Source organism: Lagopus muta, chromosome 4 (genome assembly GCF_023343835.1).
Source record: "Lagopus muta isolate bLagMut1 chromosome 4, bLagMut1 primary, whole genome shotgun sequence".
Taxonomy (NCBI): domain Eukaryota; kingdom Metazoa; phylum Chordata; class Aves; order Galliformes; family Phasianidae; genus Lagopus; species Lagopus muta.
In genome coordinates this window covers 18,861,501-18,888,930 of record NC_064436.1, presented here as the reverse complement: position 1 = coordinate 18,888,930, position 27,430 = coordinate 18,861,501, and the positions used below count along the sequence as shown (strand labels likewise).

At 38.5% G+C, this 27,430-nt stretch overlaps 1 protein-coding gene across 1 annotated transcript in view; it reads right to left on the bottom strand.

The window, feature by feature from the left end:
• Positions 1-22,626, bottom strand: part of PAPSS1 (3'-phosphoadenosine 5'-phosphosulfate synthase 1) — a 37,676-nt gene extending 15,050 nt beyond the window's left edge. The window contains exons 1-7 of the mRNA XM_048942481.1: positions 22,341-22,626; positions 15,310-15,424; positions 13,986-14,221; positions 12,568-12,706; positions 10,738-10,856; positions 4,000-4,113; positions 1,407-1,518 (exon numbers count right to left, since the gene is read on the bottom strand). Coding sequence (XP_048798438.1) covers positions 1,407-1,518; positions 4,000-4,113; positions 10,738-10,856; positions 12,568-12,706; positions 13,986-14,221; positions 15,310-15,424; positions 22,341-22,400 — 895 coding nt within the window. The 5' untranslated portion in view covers positions 22,401-22,626. The remainder of the gene's footprint in view (positions 1-1,406; positions 1,519-3,999; positions 4,114-10,737; positions 10,857-12,567; positions 12,707-13,985; positions 14,222-15,309; positions 15,425-22,340) is intronic.
• Positions 22,627-27,430: the final 4,804 nt, after the last annotated feature.

Here is a 27,430-nt window from a genome sequence, read left to right as displayed (position 1 = left end):
AGCCCTAATTTCAGTCTGTAAGAAAAGCTCACTGTGATGGAAGCAGCAAAATACATCTTTGTAGTTAGCATACGTAAATCAAACATTTCAAAAGGTGACTTTTGCTGTTTACACCAAATTAAGTTCAGTCTCAAATGTATCTACCTCAAAAGAAACTGCAGAGTCAGATATTTTGCATAGTTCGTTCAGCTGAAAGTTTACCAACTACTAACTTCCAAAAATAACCCAATATATCTGAACTCAAATGTTACGTGTCCTTCATTTTTAGCCATTTACTTCACTGCTAAATCCCAGAAGCGTTGTTTTTCTTGACTACATGTATAAGATCTGAAAAACCAGTAGAGTAAATACTCTAAATATCAAACAGTGACAAAAGTCTAATAAGTGCAGGCATAAAAAAAAAGTGCAAAACTCTTAGGAGTTCTCCAAGAGAAAAGTCATGGCCCCCTTGAAATTAATAGGAGTTTTGCTATTGGTTGTAATTGAGGTGAAATTAAATACAGCTGGTTTCCTTATTATTTGAGCAGTGCATTTTTTTTTTTAAACCTTCTTTTAATCATATCTTAAGCAAGATAGGCAGTTACAAATGACAAGGCTGGGTGAAAAGGATAATAGGAAAAAAAAAAAAAAGAGTCCAAGACAAATGGCAACCTTTTTCTGCCATTTGGTTTCCAGAAAGCAAATAGTGACACAGAAGGAAGCAGGACTCTTTGCTATCCCTTTTATCATATAAACTATGCAAAAACACAAAAAGTTGATGTAAAACAATCTTCAAAGAAGAACAAATGAAATAACAGAGAATCACTATCGAATTTTAAACTTGATGATGTTATCACTTAACTGCTTCAACTGATGTTTGCTCTTAGCCTATAGGTAATGCAAAATAAAATGTATTTGTTAAAACTGGGTAATTATTAAGGCACAGTCACTCAGTGTCATGCAACAATCATCCAGTCAGGCCTTCTTCCCAATTCTGGTTTTATACCCAACAGAGCTACAGTACTCAAGTCACTTCATTGTCTCTTCCTTCATCACCGACAGGGAAGAAACCTTTTTGCATTCTTTGCACAAAGCTAAACAGCAACTAAATTTCAATTCTGAGTTCTAACACAGATTTCTTCAACACAAATTAGAAATGTTGATTTCAGGTTTAAAATCTTCTCCAAAATGTAAGCATTTAAAAAATGTAAATTCTAATTTGTACAGGCAAAAAGATAAGGTGCTGATTTTTCAAACATAATGATACAAATAAAAAGTTTTAAAAGTAATGATTTTACAATTCTATCTTCTTATCTCAGATTGTGCACAAACCTGAGAAATTTTCCCCACACCGTTACTAAGAAGCAAAGCATCAATAATATTTTACAAGTAGCATTTGCTCAGATTTACTAGTGGAAGTACTTTACCATCAAGCAGACAGTCAAAGTGAAGGCACTGCAGGTATTCTCTCTCTCTCATAAAGCCACTCAGGGGTGTTGCCCAACCTTCTGCCAACACTTGCACCCACTGCATATCCACCTTGTAAAGAAACAGAGAAATTGAGCAAATAAAAGGCATTGTTCAATGTCTGACGCTAGGTGTTAATCATAACAGAAGATGATTTATGCATAAAACGCAACGTGAATGGAAGATTTCTCAGTTGATGGTCTTAATCAAGGAATTTCAAATCTCTGTAAGTAAGAAAAATAACAACTTGCTCCTTAGTGTTTATAACTACTTTCCAATTCTTACACTAGATCAAACTTGATAGCGTTAAAAACAAATAAGCTTTACTCATAAACATTTGATAAAGTTTATCTTACCAGAACTAGTTTCATTTGTATTTATTTTTCAATAAAGCAAGATAAAGAAGAGCTTAAAAAAAAAAAAAATAAAAAAAAAAAAAAGACAATAACACATACAGTAACTACAAAACAGAATTAAGGAGAGAGAAGACTAGCACTTCTGATCTTAGTACGGATTAGTAAGTAGATTTTTATTGCAGAAAGTAGTGAGAAAAATCCAGAACTAAAATTCTTTCAGGAAAGTATTTATTTTAGTGTAAGATGCAACATTTTACAGGGAATTTCCTTCCTTAACATTAAAACTGTCACACTGCGACTTAGTGTGCAGCCTTTATTATTTTTGCATGTGCATTACTAAGACTTTGTAAGAGTTTTTGACAAAGGACAAAGCCCACTGACTCCACTTGTCTAAGAATCTCTTGCAAAAAGCATGACTAGTTTTATTGCATCATTTAGTTTACGTTCAGACAAATAAAACACACATTTTCTTCCCTAGCTGATGTTATATACTTGCTGGTATCTGAAAAAACACCAGTTAGGAATGGAGGGGGAAAAGGCTGGTTTTGCTAGATGAGAAGCATTTCAGAATGGGACCCTACAGAAACTCAATAATGATGACCCTAAATACTTATTCCTCTGCAAAGCAATATACAGTTTTACTGATGCACGCGAAAGGAAATTTTGTAACATGCAGTGAGAGGAACTATTAAAATATATTAGAAATCTAAGCAGTTTTAAAACTATTTAGTTTAGTGCTTGGTGTGATGTCTCAGAACTTCAAAGTCATTCACTGCACATGCTTACTCAGGTCCCAGATACAATACTTAAAAGTTTTAATAGAACAGAGAAGTTTAGTTGGAAGGACCATATGAACATCGTCGAGTGCAACTAACCAGCCAGATCAGAGACAAAAAAAAGTTAAAGCATATCATCAAGGGCATTATCCAAATGCCTCCTGAACACTAACAGGCATAGGCTATCAACCACCTCTCTAGGAAGCCTGTCACAGTGCTTGATCACCCTCACGTTTAAGCAATCTGTCCTAATGTACAGTCTGAACCTTACCAGCACAGCTTTTTGTCGTTCCTACAGGTCCTGACCTCAGCTACCAGGCAGAGGAGCCCAGAGTCTCCCTTCCTCAAGAAGGTACAGAGAGAAATGAGGTCACACCTCAGCCTCCTCTTCCCTGGAGCATCCAAGCGTCCTCAGCCTCTCCTCACAGGACATGCCTTCCAGCCTTCCAGCTCTGTTACTACCTTTGCTGCCCTTCTCTGGATGCTTTCAAGAACCTCAACACTGTTTTGTATTGCGGAGAACAGAATTGCACATGAAATTCAAGTTGAGGCTGCACCAACACTAAATAGAGCAGGAGAATCATCTCTTTTGACCAGCTGACTATGCTGTGTTAAACTCAGCCCAAAGCGCAGCTTGCTTTTTTGGCTGCCAGGGTACACTTTTAAAATAGAACCATTAAAAAGTCAGAAGTCAGTGAAAAAAAGCATCTGTATCTGCGTTTAGGCCTAGTTCTTCATAAAAAGATGACCAGGAAGAACAGAAACACAGTCAGAAGCAGCTTTGTCAAATTAAATACCACATTGGAAAATCACACATTTAACTGAAGTAAAAGCATTACACTGATCCACGCTTTTCCAAGTTATTTTTGTCCTGGAAGCCAGAACACATAGCATGAATTCATTCCAATTAGAAAAAAAATTAAAGCAAAAACTAATGAAGTAGGTCTGATCACCTACAGACGAAAGTTTGCAACTGATATACAAGGTTAGTACTTTAACCTGAAGGTTACTAACAAGGATAATACTCCTTGGTCACTACAATTCAAAATAAAATCATGTAAGCAATCTAAAAATGTATATATTAATAATTCATCTAGAAACAACTATGCACAGGATGCATGCAAAGAATGGTTTGGTCAATGCTCAAAGGGGAAAAAAATTACCAAATTTTAATCTCCAGACTTAGGACACACTAAGTAGCATTATCTGAAATTCCAGCCAATACTTACGAAGTTATTAGTCAACTGCTATCTCTAAAAAACGACAAAAGAAAACATGCTATTATGTTCCTCAAGAAAAGAAGGACAATGTGTATCAAGTTACAGTCTGTAACGAGTACAGGTGTTTTGACTATACACTGTTCTGCCTAACCACAGACTGTTTTGTCATCTTCAGTAAGGAGATAAATGAACACACAGTACCTTGCTTATTTCCAAGGTTAACAGAGACTCAGCATCAGTTTTAGCCAACTTCAGTTTGTTTTCTGGCACGTAAAGCTCTTTCACCTCATACGAGGCATCTACTGGTACGATGTCCTGTACAAAAGGAATAATCACAATTCAAATATACAGTCAAGAAGTAAAATTCTATGTTGCGCTGCTCGCTAGCAAGAATATGTGCAGTAAGGAATTTTTATTAACTTTTTAAGAGCACTGGTTCAAGATTTGTACATATTACCAGCAGAGCTGCTGGCTTGAATAGCAACAGTGTCTGCCAAAAAGTATTACTAAAACCCATATCACTATAAAACATTTACCTATTAAGTATTTAAGTACTGAATTAAGTGCAGTTTTCAAGACTTATTAATGTTTACATTAGCCATAGCAGAAAGAGCTTACATTTTTATACATGCTAAAGAAGTAAAACATATACATAAATGCTCAGTCTCTGAAATCTTAAGTAATCAAGTATATAACAGTGCTAATATGAAAATAAAACTGAAATTGATTAATACACAAGTATAAAGTGAATGTTCTGACAGCTAGGGAAATAAAAGCAGTGTTCTAATTATAACTCAAATACCACAAAATATCACTAATAAAAAAAAGCATTTTTCCTCTATGGTTTTTTAAGCCAAACATTCTCACTTCATATAATCTAAATTTTAAATCCCTCATAAGGGTAAGGACACAATTCCAAGGGAAAAAGGGGAAGAGAAAGGAAGGTCATCATGACAAAATTTCCAAGAGCCTCCTGACACAGGGTGATGCCCACTGTCAAAACCCAGTCAAATTGCACCAGTGGTGTTTAGTAGGAAAATATTCTTTTGAGAACAGTAAGAAAATGTTCTTTTCAAAGCAGGTTTTTAAGATTTTTGAAATCTTCTGTGAAGTAACTCTTTCTGGGGTGCAGGGAGGGGCTCACCCATACAGCAAGGTATACACACATCTACAACGATACACCGGAAAACTAAAAACGACTCCTGTATTTGCAGCCCACAGTAAATAGGTGTGTCTGTAGAAACACAAAGTTTGCCCAAGAATGTCCAAGCAGTTAGTCAAGCATTTATCTGATGTCAGGCACCAACTCCATGGAAACTCAAAGGAAATGGCATGAAGAAAGAGAGATAAAATGAATGCAGTCATGAGTGAAAAGAGCCAGTGTGACCAGCAAACTGTTACACTATTTGTGTCTCCAAAGACAAATAAAAGAAAAATAAACTAGCACTTAGACACTGTGTTATATTAGGAAAAGCTGAATCCATTACAATCAGATTTTGTTTGAGAAGTGATTTTACTAGAAGGTAAATGAGGTAAAACCTGTCTTGTCTTCTCTCTGAGCAGAAGATTTACAGCCCAAGACAGCCATAGCAGACTTTCCACAGCAGTAAGCCTGGAATCAAATGAAAGTGCTGCCTGCTGGTAAGAGCAGCAGATCTTATAAGCAAAGAGTAATGCCTGGGTACACATTAGATAGCTTCAGAGAATATTCTGCTCTGGACCCTAGTTCCTTACCACAGTATAATGTTCTTATTTTACAAACCACCAAAACCTTTAAATAAATGTGTCTATTGAAAAGTTTTCTCCAATATTATCCTACTTTTAGTGTCCCTCTAGTGGGCCAAACAGCGGAAGTAACAAACGTTACAGAATGTGTTTTCTGTGAACAATCTCTCTGCCTCATACTGAGGGTGTAGGCAGCATGAAGGCAGCTCTACACACAGTGAAAGGCAATAAATCCAGAGTAGGCAATTCAACCCTGCTTGTAGAACAGCTCAAGCCCCACCACCATTATCTAAAGCACTACGTAGAAAACTACAACTACAGCCATGGCCACACATGCATCTGTATTTCTACCCAAGTAGATAAAACAGCCAAAGACATTTTCATGGTATTTTTAATCTAGAGTTACTTATGTTTCAACTGAAACCAAGGAGGTTATATGGTTAGATGTGGGATTTTGATGGTTTGTTGGTGGTTGTGGTATTTGTTTTTGTTTTTTAAATTTGGGTGTTTGTTGTTGTTTTTTTGTTTGTGAATGACACAAACATTATGGTGCGCTAAGACGTTAAATAGAAGCTAAATATCTAGAGGATTTGCAGGATGAGTAAACCTAGACTCATCAGCAGACATAAAAATGGGATTTAAAGCAGTATTTTTGACTTAAAACATCAGCAAGAGAAGCTCATAGATCGTTGAACTGAATGAATTTTAGATAAATATTAGGCTAGTAGGCCACCTAGTGACCACTTTAACGTGGTCACTGACATCTTAGACTGAGGTGACAGTTCCTTGCCAATAGCAATGTCCTTCTCAGTCTATTAAAAAAAAAAAAAAAAAAAAAAAAGAGCCTTCAGGCAAGTTTCCGGTAGACAAGCATTCACCAATGTCAGCTGACTTATAAGACCAGCCATTCAGTAATGTAAGTTTGTATTAACTGATGGGTGAGGCCACTAAACAGTTTACATAAAGAAAGAGACAGAACTATTTGCTTAAGTGTAATCACTGTTTCACACAATTACTGCTATCTAGAACTTGCAGGGAGGTTTATCAGAATATTAAATACGGGAAAGAATAAAAAGTGCAGTGACAGTTGCAATCTTACTAAAGAGAACTAAGGTTTTCTGTACTAACACCTGTTTTGTTCCCATCTCTGTTACATTTTCAGTTCACTCGAGCCACAAAAGCACCCCTCCTTGTGTCAAAAAGAGAAATTTCTGACCCCAGACATTCACTGCTATGTCTGTCCTGACTATGCCTTTCACACATTTGTTTTGGTCAAAATAAGCCGTGTTTAGCTTAAATAGAACACCTTAACTAAGACAAAACTTTTAGACCCCAACACACTGAGGAAATACTCATATAAGCCAATTAGTCAGGAAATCCAACTAGAAGATTACCTTCCAAATGGACTCTCTGAAGCCTACCAAGATTGTGGACTAAAAAATTGCCACTCCTTTTTCCCAGAATACAGAAGTTAAAAAACAAAGAAAGCAAAAGTAATTTAGCAGCAATAAAAATGACATCAGCACTGTCTCTAATTACACAATTCACCATAACTGAAGTTTTGTTTTTTAATAACCACAAAATTATACGTGCTTTTTCAAAAGAAAGAAAACACACTTGGAGCTGCTGAAATCCATTTCAATAAAATCACTCTGTGCTATACTTCCAATGGAAAATAGTAATAACCAAAGTACACCTACCCCCATAGTAAGAAATCCATAACTTAAAATACAGAAGGCTGTGCTTACTTCCCTAAGCAAGAGAAGAAATCAATGTTTTATTGATGCAGGAATTACTGAAGTTGAATACTGAGGTGGGTGGGTTTTTTTGTAATTATACTTGAAAGCTTAAGTCATTTTCTGCTCACTGTGGATATAACAATAAATACGTATTTATTGTTGTGTGTAAATCTTCACTGCAGCAATACAAAACTACCAGTACAGCCTTGTAAATTGTTTACACTGGGCGTGTTTTGTTTTTTTTTTCTCCATTACTTCTCATACAAAATAACTACTGGCCTTAGCAGAGAATCACACAGGGACCTCTGCAGGTCACCTAGTTCAGTTTCCTGCTCAAAATTAAAACAATTACAAGAGGCTGCTCAGAAACTTGCTCAATCACGTTTCAAATATCTGCAAGGATGAAGTGTCCACAAACTCTCAGGGTCACTTGTTCTAATCACTTCCCTTAATCCGTTGTTGTATTAGCAAGAGTACAGCCAAATTTGCTATTGCCCTCTTTGTTGCAAAGGCAACTGGAAAAAAACTTACTTACACAATTATAAATCATTGTAAATCCTCATGATTTATCTTACAAAACCCAGAAAGTCCCACTCAGTCACCTACTGCTGTAGGTATTTGGTATTATCATCATGGTCAAAAAAGTAAGAAGTCGTATTCATACAAATTTTCCACTGAAGTAGTTTTGAAAGGAGATGGAAAACAAGGCTGCATGTAAAACAATTATTCCATACCCAGCCAGCAGGTGAGTACAATCAGCTGTGACAAATACACTCTACTGACTGTACACTTTGTAGTCAATTAATTGTGAATTGGGCTGAAGATGTGAAACGTCTGCCCTACATAAAGGTTAAGATACTAAAAATACTGATCTGCTATGTTTGTAGGTTTCTCAAAAAACACTGAAAGATGGTTTCTGGCCTGCTGCAACCCAATTTCATAACCAAGATGATCACACAGAGTATTTGTTGTTACATTTTTGACCAATGAATAAACGAGGAACTTAGATAAGACAGAGAACTTTGATCCAAAAAGAATAATTACGTGACAGTGATAGCTGTAATATAAACAGAGAAAAGTATATAGAAAGAGATTATACAGAACAGAAGAATTCATTTCTGTGTATTTTCCTGGAATTGTTACTCTCCATTTCTACTTTGTTCTGAATACACTTGTAAAGAACTGTATGAATACAGTCAGGAAATCAACGCTTTAAAAGACCATATGGAGAGCCTCCCTCCAACAAGTGCAGCGCCAAGTCTCAGAACAGAAAGTCCCTGAACTTAGATAAGAATTCAGTTCTTAGCTATAATTCAGGGGCTGGGTGGTAAAAGGAAGAGTGAAGGTTTATACCCACAGTAGATTGATCTAAATAGTAGAAGTATAAAATCAGATTCCCAAAATTTGTGGTTTGCTTTTGTGGTATTTGGAGAGCTGCGTTTTGTCCCCAAGAATGGGACTTTTGTACAAAAGCTGTTAAAAGACCCTTTTTCTCAGTATGTTGAAAGTTACATACTAGAAACCCAATACTTTCTTTATACATTTTTGCATTCCTTAATAATAAAGGTGGCATTCCTGAGAGGTGACTTCCTGAAAAAAATATCTCCCTGCTTAAATATTGAGCTGATATAATTACTGCAAAATCCCGGCTTTGTTTAACGAGGTAGATCAGCTACAATTGTTGACAGGAAAAAAACAAATGGGAACAATGAAATCTCTACAGCCAAATATCTGCACTAGGCTTGTTTGACTCCATTGGATGGTATCAGCACACTAAGAGCCAAATTTATCAAGCCCAAAGCCACTCATGCCTTTCTGACTGGGGAAAAAAAAATAAAAGAAATTGAGCAAGAACACCTTTGTATTGTATTGAAAGCAGTTAGGAATAAAAGGAAATTTTCATGACTCCGACTCAGTAGCTTTAAGAGATACTCATCAGTAGCTCGCATTCTAACTCCCTGAAAAGAACTTCGAAGTGTTTCACTCATTGCATTTACATGTAAAGAAACCTACCAAATGCTCCTCAAAACTGATTTACACCACACAATAACTTTCCAGATTCAACAGCTGCTTATTAGTCCTCTATGGGGTTACTTCCCTTTTCGTCCATAAAGGAAGAAACACATTTCTGGTGAATGCTGGATAAATTTGTTAGAGTTCTTCGCAAGTATTATGAGAAAGTTTTAAGAACTAAGTCATTCCATTTCCTACGAAATAAAAATATTCCAAATTCTCAATATATATCTGTGTACATCCATCTGTTTAGCTCAACACACACATACAGTTCAGCTGTGTTTCAGCTCTTGAAATTCCAGTATCACCAATACTGAGTGGACTTCTGAACCATGTTTTTCTGAGATGATTTTTAATGCTGCTGGTTTACAACCCTTTTCCTAACTAATCATGGTGAATTGTTTAAAACCATGACCACTTCAAAAAATCCTATAGAAATTATATCATGAGGGTATCATTGGGTTATATATGGTCTGAGAACAAGATGAGCCTGTTCAGCCTTGCCTTGGTTTCAATGTCTTATTGAAGTAAGCAACCACCAAGACATGTTTCTATTCATGGCACCATTCTCCTGAAAGAAAATAAAATACTAAAATGTGCTTTAAGCAAGGGATAGAGCCAAGCTGACTGGGCCAGAAGCCACCATTCACTATTGTGTACCAAATGTACCAACGCAAGAGACTGGGGATCACTATGTTAGCACACTGGTTTATAGAATTATGAAATGTACTGAATTGGTCTTCTGAACAGGAGGCTCAGGGCCTCTCACAGTCAGGAAGTGCCTCCTCCTACAGTAGGACTCAGGCAGCTCTTTCCTTATTCCCTCCAGAAAGTATTCAGATGAGCACTAGGATACACATCTAGCACCGTGTTGTGGCTTGTTGTCCTGCCAGAGCTCCCAAGCAATACTGATCAAACAGTGAACTGTTAAAACCATTTTCTTGAAAATTTGGAAACAGGAACTAAATGTCTCCAAAGCTGTACTGGCAACAGTAGAGTAAAATGAACTCAATGCTGTTTATATAATGAGGTCTTTTTTTCTTGGTGGAGCATTACTCAAGCCATTGCCTACACCTTAAATGTCCCAGACATCCACCTCACAAAAAACATGAGGAACAGTCTGTTGCAGAATCTAATAATAATCTTCTGTAATTCTCCTATGCTAGCAAACAATTTAAAAGTTAGCATTCACCATTTCCATGTTCTCCCTTACATTTGTTATTTATTATTCATCCCTTACACTGCATTTATGGCAATGACTATAATTCTCTACTTCTACAGAGCTTATTTCACTTGGTGATCACTGTTGTTGCAAGGCTTAGATCAGAAGAGGACAGTTTTAAAAGTTGAAACTTAAAAATGTGGAAGTCTAACTCAAAAATTCCATCTGTGTTTTTCAGTGTGCGTATTCAGACCTCATGCTTTGAAAAAGTCACTAAGATACACCTGCATTGTTGCTCACCCTCTCTTGAAGAAGTTCCACAACTTGTTGTACACAATCATTCACATCACAGGAATCAGTTTTGAGCACAAGCTCTGGGGCTTCTGGTTTTTCATACTCAGAGTCAATCCCAGTAAAGCCTACAAAACAGAAGGCAAACATCTGAAATGATTTCTTCAGAAAGATGACTGTACTTTAACAGTGTTCATGTAGCAGTTTCCTTGACATAAGCCAGGCAAGAGTACAAAGTTTTAACTTTATTAAGAAATGATTTCATAGGGAAACCAACTGTTTTTTTCTTTATTGAGCCATTTGCCAATCCCTACCACGTGACTGCATCTAAATTCAGCATTCTGCAGCAGAATATGTTTGCTGATATTCAAGGAATCAAGAAAAGTGCAAGAAAGACAGAGAGCTGTTGGACAGGTCCAGAGAAGAGCCACAAAGATGATCAAGGGACTGGAGCACCTCCCCTACGAAGACAGGCTGAGGAAACTGGTCTTGTTCAGCCTGAAGAAAAGAAAACTGCGGGGTGACCTCACTGCAGCCTTTCAGTACCTAAAGGGAGCCTACAAACAGGAAGGGGATCAACTCTTTGAAAGGGTTGATAACTGCAAGACAAGGGGAAATGATTGTAAATTGAGGGAGGGAAGATTTAGGTTGGATGTCAGGAGGAAGTTCTTTGCAGAGAGAGTGGTGAGGTGCTGGAACAGGCTGCCCAGAGAGGTTGTGGATGCCCCATCCCTGGAGGTGTTCAAGGCCAGATTGGATGGGGCCCTGGGCAGCCTGTTCTAGTATTAAATGGGGAGGTTGGTGGCCCTGCCTGTGGCAGGAGGTTGGAAATTCATGATCCTTGAGGTCCCTTCCAACCCTGGCCATTCTGCAATTCTGTGATATTCGATTTACATTGTGAATAAAATAGTAGCACTTACGAAAGAACTGCGCACTTCAACACATTCATCAACTGTCTGTCACTACCAGTGATTTCTTTTCACTTTTTTTTTTTAAAGTAGGTTTTAGATTTATTTTTTTTTAAAAAAAAAAAAAAAGGTCTGATTTTCAACAAGTGTGTATTTAAATTCACACAAGCAATACCTTGCAGAGTAGGGAATTCAATCCTTTATTGAATTAGTTTGCAGTTAACATACTAATTCTAAGATAGCTAGATAGAATAAGATAGACATCTGACTCTTGTGGTTGTAAGGACTGTTTTCACAGACCACGTAAGCAATTCACAACACCTCTTAGAAGTCTGCTTTGAAACAGGAGATTCTAACAAACCTGCTGCATGTATGCACAAGCAGCACCAAAAAAAAAGTAAATTAAGCCAGTGGCTAAGCAATCTTCACTCAAGTGTGAGGGACTTTAAATCACATTCATGGGCACAAGTACAATATCCTAACTTCAAAATAGAAGTTATTCTCTTCAGATGCATTTTCAGTGAAGAGTCTTTACAGAGTGATGGTGACTACACTCTACTTTTTGGGAGGAAAAGACAGTAATTCTTACTAATACCATTTTTTATGGACTCAAAGAGAGAATCAGGCTCTTTTTTAACTAGTCAATGGACACAGAAAGATAGACTAATCTTTAATTCTGAGAGTCTGCAAATAAAAACCTGGAGCAAATTATATTTCTATGTGAGGACAGACATTTTTGCTCTGTTACTGTATTTTGCTTTTAAAGCAGTCAGCTCTCCCAGCTGGAAGTTAATCCCAATATCCTGCTCAATCCTATCCCCAGATCACCTGTTTCTGCTTCACATTCACACACTTCAGCACAGTCACTTACGTGTAGTCCAATCACAACATGACACTTATATAGGAAGGATGAAACTATATCCAGGTTTACCTTTAATTTCTCCAGCTCTGGCTTTCTTATACAGTCCCTTAACATCTCTTTGTTCACAGACATGCAAGGGAGCATCCACAAATACTTCAAAAAAAGGCAGGCTGGCCCCTTCGTGAATTCGTCTAGCATTATTACGATCCTGAAAGAAAATGGGAAAAGAAATATGAAAGACTGCACCCATATAATATCTGTATTGCTTTTCTGCTTTTGAGCTTCATTTTAAAGACACTGATAGTAAAATGTAAGCAAGTTTGAAGAAAAAGAACAAAAATGTAGCTCTGCCAGCTAGACTAGCTTTTCTACAGTTCTTCACACGTTAACAGTTGACATGAAGATAAAAGAGGTTTTACATTAACCAGTTTTGGTTTTTATTGACAGCCACAGAGTACATAATTATCTGTACCTGCTCCTGTACTAAGAGTGCCAATCCTCAGAGTTCATCTACCTCATGTAGTAAAGCCAAGGCAAATACTACCTGCAGCTCCTGTTATGATCAACTTTCTCTCCAGATCACCAGATTTCTGCACATTCACTTATCAGACATACTTGTACACTCCAAATACTTTATTTGCATGGCTTACTGATCGTTGAAACAATTCGTGAATGCCATACGTGAATTCAATAAAATAACAAAAAAAAAAAACTTTCCAAAAATCTAGTAAAACCATCTTTCATAAAAGAGGAATGAGAAAAAAAAATAGCCATGTTAAGTCTTACTGCAGGATCTCAAGTTCCACAAGTCATTATCAAAAGAATTGTTTGTTCTTCACTATGACCAAAGAAATGACATCTTCTCATGCTATGTAGCTGAGCTACAGCCATCGGGCTGTTCTTCAAGATACTTTGCATTCATGTATTCTACTTGTCTCAGCCATCCTGTTCTCATATATAAAAAAAGTCTTCAAAAACAAAATGAACAAGGACTTCAGCTAATCTGCAGATTAGCTAATGTCTTGTTGAACTAAAGAACTAAGAGCAACCACATGCTTGTTACTTGACTTGGTAAAATAGAGTTCCCACCATCAATTCACTGAAGGAAGAGCTGCTTTTAAAAAACAGTTAAACTGAGGATTTAGGTGAAATGTATACCAAGTTTTACATTTATAAAGTACTGGCATTTAAGTGGAGCAAACGATATTGTAACTTTGGACAATTTTTTATAGTATCTTTTGCTTTTATTCCTAATGCTAAATTAGTAATTCTACCTAGTAAACTGAAGAACTGTTCCAGTTTTAAAAGTATTCTAAATTTTTTTTGATGTTTTAGTTTAGTGCTTATGACTTTTGAGTCATTTTAGAAGAAAAAAAGGAAGCATTTCATCCTGGCTAAGTTCAGTGAGAAACTCCTAAAAACTCAAATTCAGAATGATGCTTTGCATTTTGCTTTCTTGACAATCTCTGGAAGGTTTTCGCATTTACCTGAGCATAAGGAGAGATGAAACTAGTGATGCACACCAAACCAGCATCTGCAAACAGTTTAGCAACCTCAGCAATCCGACGGACATTTTCTTCTCTATCTTCTGGTGTGAAACCCAGATTCTTATTAAGGCCTTGACGAATATTGTCACCATCCAATGTGTAGCACGGAATGCCATGGCATACTAAATATTCTTCCAGGGCCATGCTAACTGTGGTCTTCCCAGCACCAGAGAGACCTAAAATATTAAATATCATTATGTATCATAAGCACAGAAACAAATTAGGGAAAATTGCAGGGCATGTACACTGCTGGTGTAAAAAGCCCAATAAAGTGACAGCAACAATGCACGCTTCCGGCTTTTGAAGGTATTTATGTGCAATAGAAGCTAAATGCCTCATACAGACAAGAGATATAGGGAGAATAAACACAAAGCTAAGTTTGCCACTTGAGAAGAGTTTGGCCTTTACAGCTAGAGGTAGTACCTAACTCCCAGCTGCTGGCAGTTGTTTTTACTTGAGCAAGTAAAACATTTTGAAATCCAAAATGAAGTTGAGGATATGTCACATTTACATCAGAAAAGAAAGATCTCACACTGAAGTGAATTTCAGTCGACAGAAAGGAACCATACCACATTCCTTGCAGAGTAACAGCACTGAGTTAGATACCACATACACACACACACACAAAAAAAAAACAAAAACAACACGTTAGTCTGTTAGTCAGAGAAATCTAAATAAATGATGCTTACAAAAACAAAGCCATCTTCCAGAATTCATTTCTCCTTCTTTTTACAGACAAAACAATTCAGTGGAAAAAGACTATGCTAAAATACCTCATCATATGCATTGCATCAACATGCAATTGCCATTAATAGGCAAAGGTTCATGTTAAAGTGCTATTTCGACCCAAAGAGGCAAGAAGAATATAAAGAGAGGAAATCTTTGCAGAAGAGACTGAGCAACATAAACTCTTAAAAGAAAAAAATATATATATCCTATATTAATAGGTGAAATGGGAAGTAGGACGAGGCAGAATGGATTTTAAAAAAATAAATAAATCACAAGAGGTACCAACATGGTCCAAGAACTAGAATTAAGCAAAGGACAAGGCTAAGTAAACTTAAAGTTCCTAGAGCACCAAACAAGGCGGATTCTCAAGTTACTGTCCCAAAGCAATTTCTTGGCCTAAAAATAATAATAAAATAGCATCAAGGGCTCAGGTGCCACATTCCACTTTGGATGAAAAGAGGAACTACAGCTAAACAGCTTTCCAGAAGAAAAACTAAAATAAAACACAAGGAACCTCAGAATTCCATAAATGTACCTGTTAACCAGACTGTGCATCCACGGAAACCACTTCTTGTTCCTACCACTTGGCCTCTCTTATTTCGGCTGACATGATGAGCTTGGTAGGTAACATTGGTTGCCCTCTGCATTCCCTGTAGAAATAGTAGTTGATTAGATCTTTAACTTCTAAAAAGGTAAGCTGGCACATATAAACTCTTATTCACAGGCACAAAGACTGAGAGACCTGCCAGTGGAAGAAAAAACAATACCTAATCCATCTGCTGCAGCAATTCAAAGGATAAAAGGAAGTTACAAAAGTCACCCACAGAAAACCAGGTACTTTGCGCTCCTTCTCTGACACCTGGGTTTACAGGCTAGTCAATTATTGTTTTCAAATGCAGCTGGCTTATGAAAATTAACCAAAGAGAGATAAACTGCTATATTTGAATCCTACTTGAGTCACTTAAATCTAAGAAGATCAAGCGGATTCCTGTCACAGAAATTAAGGTTCCTGTCATAAACAGACAAACATTAGCCCACTTTCAACTCAAAAAAAGACACATTTTCACTGCAAACTATGCATGCGATTCACCTTTCAGTTCAGCTCAGCAGTCACATCTCTGAACCACATTGCCTTTACCCAGATCTTAAGTCTCCAAAATTATGAGGGCTGCTCTGAAGGTAATGCCTCCTATTTTACTATATTGCCCCAGGATATCAGAGATGGATGTTGGTGGTATGGCAGCAAAGGTTGAACCTTGCCACCAATATTCCCTTGCACGCTGTTGCTGTGTGACAGATGGCAGCAGCGGTCTGACAAAATGGCGTCTGACATGGAAGTGTGTGTGAAGCAAAGGTGTGGAGCTGAATCCTTCCATGGGGAAAAAATGGTATCCATTGACATTCATGTACACTTGTTGAATGTTTATGGAGACCAAACACTGGATGTGAGCACAGAGAGGCATTTCAGCAGTGGCAACAGTGATGTGACAGACAAGCCATGCTCCAGTTAGACATGCAAATTTTTACAAGCACGGCATGCACACTCTCGTTCACTGCTTAATGCATAGCTAATGGTGGTGACTGTGTTGAAAATAGTGTTTTTGTAGCCGAGCATACATGCTTTAAGTGGCATTATTGAGTTCTGTCTGTTGTAGTTTCCATGGAAACGAACACAGGACCTTACTTCCAGAGTGACCTATCTGAGACAGTTACTGTATATTCTATATTTGATATTCTATATCAAATAATGTTTCTAAATGATTTTTTAAAGAACTTACTTACAAAGTAGATTTTCTGACAAAATTCTCTCATAACAAATCTGGTTAAAGACTTTCTTAAAACTATCATCACAATAAGCTGCTGCATCATCTTACACAAGATGACAATGTTGTCAAGCACCTTTCTTAGTGTAAGCCAAAGGAACAGGAAAATCAGCCTCAGCATCCCCTTGAGCTTTGCTGGCACCCGGTTACAACAACTTTGTTCGTTCAAGATCAAGATCTTAGATAACCAGACCCAGTACAAACAATCTAATAAACAGAAATGAAAGCTTCAAGAACATGCTGAGGGTGGGACTGTTTGCTTATGTAATGTTTTGCTTTGACTTCTCTTGCTTACAGATTGCAAAATATTTGCATTATCTTCTCTTCCATCATTACAACAATGCTAGCTGGAAAAGATGACAATGAAAAAAAAAACAAAGTTGGATATCAATCAATGGAGTACTAGCAGAGAGCTGCTCAGAGTTTTAGCGCCATCACAAAATAGGGTTAACAGAAATACATTATCTACTTATGACTTCAAGAAATACTGTTGCATCATTCTTTAGAACAGTTTTTCGAAGTTCAGCTTATTATTAGAACATAACAGGATTGTATTTATTTGAGTGGTTGTGTCTGTCCCTGCACAGCTGGGCTCATGGCTATTAAAGAAACTCAAGGTAGGAACAGATGTTCAGATTTTTAAATAAATCAACTCTGTAACTCAGCAGTGACAGTCAGCATCTAAAATTAGAGGAAGACTGAGTAACAATCCATAAGAAACCACCACCTGCACAGGGTATAGCCACGTAGAACAACATTCCATTCGCCAATTGCATTATCCTCAAACAAATTATCTTCTACTTGCAAAGCTGTTTTGCAGATAAAGTCAGTGCAATAAAGCTAACTAAAACTAAATCAAAGAAAAGTCCAAAAAAGCAAAAGTCAACAAGTCTTTCTTCTTGTAATAGAAACAACGATGCACTACCTAAAATCAGAAAGCTCTGAGTAGACACAAACTGCGTAACAAAAAACAATGAAAACTGTTTAAGAACTCTGTCTTTAGTTAAAAGGAAAGATACACTGTGGGCAATGAATGCACACATCAGTCCAAACTAATAGGTTGCTAGGAACATTCTCTCTCATTTAGTCAAGCTTTACCATATTGTATAGTCCCAAAACACAGCTCCCCTGCCAGTGTCTCAGTAGAGCTGCAGTAGATATTCATAACAAGTAACATTTCCTCCAGTTTCAAACATGAGGTATCTTGGTTTGCCTAACACAACTGCTTTGTTATATGTACTTAAATAATTTCCAAAAATAAAGAATTTCCATTAAAATCTCCCACCCTTCAAAACAAAATTATATTTAAAAAAAACACACCCATGCTTTGCATTCAACTCATAGCATGGGCTCAGTTATCAGCATAAATACTTTAAGTGTGCCACACAACAGGACTTCTTCCAGTCTGTATTCAGTGAATTACATGAGGGTTTTGATTTGTTTTGTTTTCCAGAACTAGTAAAGCAGCAGCAAAACTGATCCAGATATTTTACTAGCCCTACACCTAGAAAACACATAAAACCCTGAAGAAGCAGGCAGAGGTAATTTTTAAAATGATAAGAAGGACATACATTTAAAAAGAAAATACAAAAAAAAAAAAAAGGCATCAAGTAAGGAATTAGCAAATAAGACAAATCACAGCAATGAAAAGGCCAAAAGATTGCTAAAACAAAAAGGCACACAAGTGCAGTAGAACAGTCAGCAAGCTCAGTGGTGCAACAAAAATACACCTGCATTAATACCTCCAAAGCAGGCATCTGAAAACTAAAATGCCCAAATAGTTTGCACACATTCAGAGACTCACCCATGCCCAGCAGGATGGGTGCACACACATGTACACCAACTATGCAGCTTAGTGGCAAAATCCTCCTTAACTTCCAACAGAAAAGAGGTTCTTACAGAAGCACATTGGAGTGTTAAAATCTAGCAAGTTATTCTCATTGCTGACAAAAATAGCAATGTTTTCTAATCTCGTCTACCTTCCTACTAAGTCATCCACTACCAACACTGAACAGCAAAAGCTGAGCAATCAATCACTGACAATTAATTACTGGCACATACATTTACTACAAACACTGCTGTGGCACAGAAGAGTACTTAGGAGCAGAGATTGGTTGTGCTCATAAGTTACTTTGCCAGTCTTCAAATTCCTGTACTTAAAATTTGATGAGTATCGATTAGTGAAATTTAATGGTCATCCAAAACAACAGCAGAAAAAAAAGAACAATCATTTCATTTTATTCTCTAGCAAAGCACTGCTTACCTTGGAGAACACTATAATGGATGTTAAAGGAAGTGAGGCATATTAAAATGAGTAACAGAAAAAATATTAATGTAATATCAATGTTATGAGAAAACTTTTTTCTTTTTTTTTTTTTTTTAAAAAAAAAAAAAAGCTAATTTAAATTTTCTAGCCTAATTACAGTCCTTATAATAATCTCTACTGAAAAGACACACTAGACAGTTTGGATTTTACTTTGGTTGTTTTTTTTTGTTGGGTTTTTTTTTCTTTTTGTAAGGAAAAATGGCATCAATCTCAAAGGCCTACTTATCTCTTTTTTTTTCCCCACAACCATTGGTAATTTCATCACTTGATTTGCCCACAAAATTCTTTCTCCCCATGTTACAGTTCAAGTGCTTCCACACTGCTTTTAAAAACACTCCCTGTTCCCCATGTTAAATAATAATAATGCTTCAGTCCCCTGTTACACGGTAACTGTAATGTCAGACAAGAAGCGTGACATCTTTTCCCTTTCTTCCCTCCCCTCACTACGCCAGTTTGTTTCTCATATGAAATCTGAAATGCCATCATAAGCTCATATTTTTATTTGCATAAAAGATGGGGGAAAAAAAGAAAAAAAAGAAGAATTAAAATAAAAAGTTCCATCATGCTTCAACAGCCACCTGTCAGCAAATCTTCACTTTTCACAAAAGCAAGACCTCTTGGTTAAGAAGCAAAGCTTCCAATGTCAAGTAGAGATTTCCCAAGCTACAGCACTAACTCCAGACAGTCAGCTTTGAGGCTGGAAGCATCAGGAAAGCACCGTGTACACAACAGGTGAAGTTTCTAAACAAATCATTTATATTCAAGAAGCTTGGACTAATTCCATTAAGAACACAGTGTGAATACTCCTAATACTGCTAAAAATTTCCACAAGCTAACAGCAAACACATCCACCACCTTCTCCCTCAAGCAGTCTTATCTTCAATGCCTTCCCCACTTCCCAACCGCTCCAGACATTTTCTAGGCCATTTGCTTTCTTGTTCACCACCCATCCCTTGTAAGACAGGGATATCCTGATAACAATATATTCGTATGACATTTATACTCAAATTGTATGTTTCTTTTTCCTTCCAACCTGTTCTCTTCAATAGCCAAACAGCAACTTAAACACACAGAACATTTCCCATCTTCTCTGTCTGCACACAACTTAGCAAAATTGCAATGCCACATGTGCTACAACAAATGCACTACAGCCCACAGTCTGTCCGCTCAACTCTTCAGATGAGGTATGAAGAGCTGATGGCTAAAAGATCTGCCAAGAACGCCTTCCAAAACTACCTTTTCAAATTCAGGTTTGAAAATTTGTGCTTTGGAATGAAGGGCGAGTCTAGAATTGACAGCCAAACACTAAGATTTTTACCATTGTTAAGAAACTTACAAAGCACCAATCCATATTCTGCCATAGCCTACAGCATCACATTTTCTCCCACCAAGATTTACAGCAAAAAAATCTTACTTTCATCCTGATATCTGCTCACTGGAACATGTTTCACTACAGTGATGCTCATACACTATGTACCTACGTATGTACCTTCGTACATTGCCACCCAATTAGCTAAACACACACACCCCTGCCACCTACGCAGACAAGATTCACACAAGGCTGCCTTTGTCAGGAGTCTGAATGCTGCGGTGGTTTCAAAAATCACGGTGACAGAAAGCAAGCAGAACATTTTGAAGAACTGTGGATATAAGTGACTCTGCAACAACCAGATAACAAACGAGTTTATCTTTACCCGTCAGCTGCTGTGACCACCACCGGCAGCTTATTCACCAGTGTTGAATCCAGTCATTAGCTGGCAGAAGGAACTAATCAAAATGAAGTACTAACTGCAGAAATGCCTCAGCCAAAAATAAATACTGGAGAAAATTATCAATGCCTCATTTTGCAGGTAATTCCTAACACTGCAGGACTCAAAGCTGTACTAAGGAAAGCGTTACACAAGTTTTCCAGCCGAGCGAGCCACAAATACTGGCATTGTACTGTGTTGTGTGCTGCTCTGTAACTCTGAGCACACTGTGCTCAGAGGTAGGTCTGGCAAGTCCACGAACACACGCAGGGGTTTACCCAGATGGAGGGGCATTCTGAAGAGCACCAGATGCCCAGACAAAGTCAGGACAACACAGCTCTGCCTGCTCTCCTAAGGGCTGCCGGTCCCAATGGGACATCAGAAGCTGCTATGACCTCATTCTCCAAGGAACAGACACAGCCAGAAGTGCCAGGACATTTGAATATTTGCAGAGTGCATGAATCAGGATATTTTTTTTCCAGCAAATCATATTGGATTTAAGAAAGCACTTCAGCTGAGGCCTTCTGAAGAAAAAGGAAGAGACGGAAGACTTCCTCTGCTTGCCACGTATCTTTTGGCCCTCACTGACATTCAATGAACTCAGCAAACAGCTAATGTTAATTAAGTTTTTTTAGCACAATCTCCCTGCTTTGAGCAAATCCATCACAATTCTGCTTCAGACAAATTAAATGATGTCGTGTAACTTTAGAATAAACTTCGTTGCCTCCATCTAGAAAGGATTCATTTCACTTTCTTCTTGATAATATTTGATTTCAACTTTTCCTCACAGAAGCTGGAAGAATGTGATTTACCCATTACTCTGTTACATAAACAAGTTGGAACTCGCACACAGCAGAGGAGGACCTGAATGGCACAGCACCTACTTAACCTCTTACAGTACAGAAGCAGCTTCCTCATTTTTCCAGGACAGTGATGACGATTTCTTACTCTTTTAGTAGAAAGCTGGGGCCTGTTCTGCTCACAGCAAGCATCAGCAACAGCTCTGCAACGCTGCTACCATACCAAATAACTTCCAGACCTTATCTCTCATCCGCTTCAGCTCAGAGCTCTTTGACAATAATCACGCATCTATTTCTCTATTTTTTTTTGCCTCTTACTTGCTTTGCATCAGCAGAAGTATCAAATGTGCCCAGTGAAGGCCTGCAATGTGTCTGCTAAATAGCTGCATTCTGATCTGTGCTGTAAGCCAATCTCTCTCCTCCTTTGAATGAAGGCTTTAGTTAAGTTTTTTCTAAGCCCTGTCTCGACAGTTTTCCACAGAACACCCAGCATACAAAGAACCTCAGTCCTGGCCACCCTAGCTGTGTGAATACCCGCATTGTGCATCACCTTCTTGAATCTGCCTTCTGCCACATCGCTGGAAGAAGAGTGCTGGCGGCGAAAGCAGCGGGGACGAAGCCCCCAGCCCTTCCTCACAGGCGGCCCGGGCTCCCCGGGGCAAGACGGTGCCTTCCAGGGGGGGACCGCGGCGACTCCGCCTGAGGGAGCGCGCGGCCGCTCTGGTAACGGTCCCAGCTCGCGCGCGTCTCTCCTCATCCCTCCCGCTGCGGGGCAGGGCAGCACCCAGGCCGGCCGCCACATCACCTCAGAGCCTTGGCCGTGTCTCCCTCCTACCCACGCTTCTCCGCCCGCCCGCCCGCTCGCTCACCCAGCTCGGCACCCTGTTGCTCAGCTTCGCTTTCTTGCACTGGCTCTCGGGCAGCTCCATGGCCGCGGGAGGACGGATGAAGGGAAATAGGGAGGGCGAAGACGCGCGGTGCCCGCTGATGCTCGATACGGACGAAGCTGCTGCTGCCGCCGCCGGCTGCTGTGCCGCGGGTAGGGCAGGGAGGAGCCGCGACCCGGCGGGAGGGAGGAGGAAAAGAGAGAAGGAGGGAAGGAGGCGCGGTGGGAGACGGCAGCCCGGCGTGCGCAGCGCCGTGACGCGCCCGAGGGGTGGAGGCAGCCGCGGGGCGCCGCCATTTCCGCTGCCGCCGCGCTGGGCGGAGCGCTCTCGGCTGCCCCCGGCGGTCGGCGGGGCTCTGCCGGCACGGGGCTGCGTCCCCGCGGACCGGCACGTCGTCGCAGGGGAAGAGGGGACCGTGCCGCAAAGCTAGGCTTGGAGCGTCGCAGTAGTGGGCGCTGGTGGCGATGTGGCCCCGGCGAGTATGGTTTCCATTAAACCCCTGCTTCAGCCGGTCTTCTCCATCGAGTAAAGCTGGGAAACGACTCTTGGCCTGAATTTACAACTGTGTGTCTCTGGATTCTTAGTTCAGAAGGGAATTGCTCTCACACACCCAGGTGCTAAGCTTATGGTGGAGGTGATGCTGTACTGGCATGAGTGGCATTTACTGTGTAAATATTGACCTAGTTATACTAGTTCAAGACAGGCACTGCTTTAGCACTTAAGTGCTAAAGGTGAAAACGGTATCACGCTAACCCAAACTGCATTTTGTGTATACGTTAGACCATTTACATCTGTAGATTTTTTGTCCTCTGACGTTTTCAACAGGAAATTGAAAGGCCCTACTTGCATTTACTGCACTTTGTCAGAAAGACATCCTTGCAAAGGACCTAATGCAAGGTAAATGACCTTTCTGAAATCAGGAAGGAAAAAAAAAAAAGCTGTCAGGTAATTTGAAGGACAGAACTATCATTGTGTAACTAAGATATGCAGTGACCGAAGTTGATTGTTTGGTCTTGACTTAAACAGTAACGTTGTACTGCTCGGTGCCCTGAAAAAATTGTCCAGCAGACGATCCCCTGTTGTATAGGGACATTCTGACAAACAGTGACAGGGAGAGGGCCTGGATTTTATGTAGCCGAATTTCTCACATGATGTTCGCCCAGGCATGAAATGAAAACTATCATGCTTCTGTGGAACAGCAAGTTGGGAGCTTCTCTGTTGAATCACACTGAAGGCAGGCTTGGTTAACTGCACACTGCACAGCGTTGTATTATGTGGCTTAAGAATAATCCTAGATCTTATTTCCAATCATAAAGACTGGAAAAAGACCTCTAAGGTCATCTGATCCAACTGTCCACCTATAACCAACTTTACCCATTAAACCACGTCCCTAAGTACAACATGTACACGTTTCTTAAACACCTCCAGGGACGATGACTTCAGGGAGCTGCATGATTCCTTCAACAAAACATTGTGAGAAAGATGATGAATGGACCTTATATTAGCGAAATATAGATACACGATCAGAGAAGGTACGTAATCTTGAAGGTAATAAGCAAACATTTATGAACAACTTTTAAAAAGACCACCTTTTTATCGCACTAATTTTATAAAATTGTGTATTCTTGTGTATGTAGTATAGTAAAATATTAACTATATAGTAAAACCACACACCTGGATTAGATAGATCAGGCAATCTATGTTTACCTGCTTTACTGAGGCTCATGTGACAAGCATAGGCCATATTTCATCAGTTCTTGTTAACCATTTCACTGAAAATGTGATGATGGTTTTGATATAAAGAAGGTAGATGTGTAAGTCCATCCAGAACTGCCCATGCATTTTGCTTCTCTAAGATCTTAACCTCCTCAAGCTGTTGAAGAGGGAGATAAGAACAACATTCTATAAATGTAGGAAATAAAGATGTGTTTGTTTATACAGAGATTTGGAGAAAAGGCACAGCCTATGAATTCTTTGTGAGGTTACATGTATGGCTGCATGGCTATTGAGGTGTAAGTTCCAATACCACTTTCCTGAAATCTTTCTCAATGTTTAGATATACAAGCCAGGTGTTTTCTGGACTCCAAAAACAAATTTCTATGGGAGCATAGTGAAATTCATAATAATATAATGAATCTGATGAATTGCTGTTATTTTCTTAATCTGATTCCAGTCAGAGTTCAAAAACCATTCTCATGGTGGCAGATGCTCTTGCAACTGTTCTCCATCATGCTGTGTGCCTGTGCCTTACTAAATGTTGCCTGGCAAGAAAATGAGGGGCAGAAATGATAATATGACCTACAGTCTTTGGCTAGTCTGAGACCCCAGAAGAAAGTGACCACTCTGCCTTTGAAAGAACCACCAAGACTCAGTATTCTGGAATTGATTGTGATGCTGAATACTTCTGCCAAACAGCTACTCTGTAAAATTAGCATAATGAGTTTGAATTTAATGTTCTTTTGAGAGCAACAAAAACAAACCATCCACTACTATTTGTGATTAATTTCAAAACAGTAAATAACATAAGAAGATATTTGTTAGTAGAATCTGGTAATTACTAGAATCTAGCACAGAGAATAATGAAAGAAACTGTGTTGGATTCTAATTTGAAAGCTGAGAAAGAGGCTTGAGCACGAGAAGTTTTAGATAAAGTATCACAGCACAATACTAGGAAAGGACTGAAAAAGGACTGTCAGCTCAGAGCACATTTTACATACAGAAATCAGAAATCATAAAACAACAGCTCACAGGGAAAACTTTTTAATTTTACATAGGGAGAATGCCACAGAGAATAACTCTACTGAGCCAGCTTCTATGTGGCCACTTACACAATGCAATACAAATCAATCCTAAACGTACAGTAAAAGTCTCAATCTGTACTGCATTACCTATCAGATACATGGCACCATAACACTGTATACATAACTGTATGTTGCCATACAGTTTCAGTCTTCAGAAAATTTGAGCTAGGTACTAACAACAGTAAGAAAACGATGAATTGATTTATTTTTAGTTATGTTCTGAAGAAATGCAGGAAAAATAACCCAATTATTTTTAATGATTTATATAGTCAAAATATTGAAATATTATATCTAACATTCTTAATGTAGTGCTTCAGGAGGCAACCTTTCCCAAGATTTCAATGAAGCAACACAGCTAAAATCAGTCTTTAAAGTGTCCAAAATTAGGCAAGATTATTTTGAAAGGATTCCAGGTATCAATAACATAAGAAGAATGTCTGAATTAGAATATATATTAGAATTCCTTCTCTGGCAGCCATCCAGTTCCAATGACATGACATGCCCATGTAAACATGCATGCATTCAACGCTTTTTTTTTTCTATGGGGGAAAAAGAAGGCGAACTACAACAGCATAACTCAAGTAGTCAGGCAGACAGGTTTTTCTTTGTGTTTTATTTGAGAAGGGTAACTTTAATATAGATATTGCTGCCTTGCATAGAAAAGGCTTATTGCTGTTCTGTCAAATACTTTTAAAAGTAGGACCTGGAAGCAATCTTTAATGGCTCTTAACCATTGGTTGCTTATTCAGTGGTCTCCCACTGAAGGTGCAGTTTTTCCAGCATACAGACCTTCTGGGAGAAGAAAAAATTGACAGCCAACACCACTTTTAAATTGTTACCTGACTTTAACCAAATTAACATGTGGATAGCTCTCTTGTAATGCAGCTCATGTTTGTGGGCAATATATGTTCATCTAAGTACAGAATACACAAATATAGGAAGTTCTTTGTACACCTGAGAAAGATTGTAATACAAGAAATGTTTCTGGGAGCCAACTCTCCATCTTTAGCAAAAGCATTTAATAAATTCTCTTGTGTCTGGATTGATAAAAGCATCCAGCAGAACAATCCAGCTCAGCTTTTTAAAGAACCCACAAAAAGATCAGCAGAATTGCTAATCAAAATCCTTGGTGATGAGAATGCCATTTGCTTTCCAGTGTGCTGCTGAACGTTCAGCTGAGATTTCTTTTTATGTCCTACAATACAGGGGATTAGAGATCTCTGTCCAATTACATTACCAGCATTTCCTCTGCTGCGTTGGCTCTTTGGACAGATGAACTCAGTCTCTGTTTTGAATGAAGTGGTCAGCCTTGATCTATTTTAGCTAGTGGTGAGAGATTACACTTGGTGGCCATTTGCCATCTCTGCTGCAAATCTGAGAAGTAGATGGGGGAGGTATTGTCTTGCAAAGAGGGACAGCAAGGGGTGGGAACAGCTACTCGAACTCAAGCTTAAAACTCCCATTGAGGTAGTAGAGTGCTCACTCATTAAAGTCGCATTTAATTTCACTTTACAAGTACAAGGAAGACTTTCAAGTGTAAAGCAAAAGCACATAGTGCACACTCCATATGTTGCAAAAAATTACACAACTCCTCTGGAGAATGACCACTAGGGGTCATTCAGTGAATAAGAAATATTTAAGGCAGTTGCTTTTCACTTCGGTGATCTGCTTTGCATTTCAATTGTTTTGTTCATAATTAAAAACAGTTAAATTTACAAGAAAACTAAGTACTGGATTTCTAAGGATAAATGTCTTTTGAACAATTGTCTATCCCTGTATCTTATACACTAAGTGACTGCTGACATTTTCAGGAGTGCTGCTTACTTGGACTGGAGCACAGGCATACAGCATGATACCTGAATAGTCAGTCTGTTGTGTACTTCTGTCTTTAGGTAAGTAACAGCCTAAAAACTCTGGCTCTAATTCCAACGTTGGAAAGTTTGAAAGTATTAATCTGTTTGGTAGCTATGCATATTCCAAATTACACTGTCTTTTTAAAAATTTTTGTAGCATATAATTTCACTTTTTTTATCAGTCTTCAGTAGATAAAAGGACCACTGTGTTTTTTCCTTAAACATCAGGAGCAAGATGGACAAGTTGCACATAGGGTTTCTCTGGTGAAATGAAACTAAAGATAGGACAATTAAAGATTTTCTCCTCTGTTCCAGTTTAAATATTTCTTAAATAGGTGAAAAAAGTGCGTACGTGTGCAGAAAATGCTTTTTGTATGGGAAAACAAACAAGCGCACAGACAAAAAAACCTCATGACAA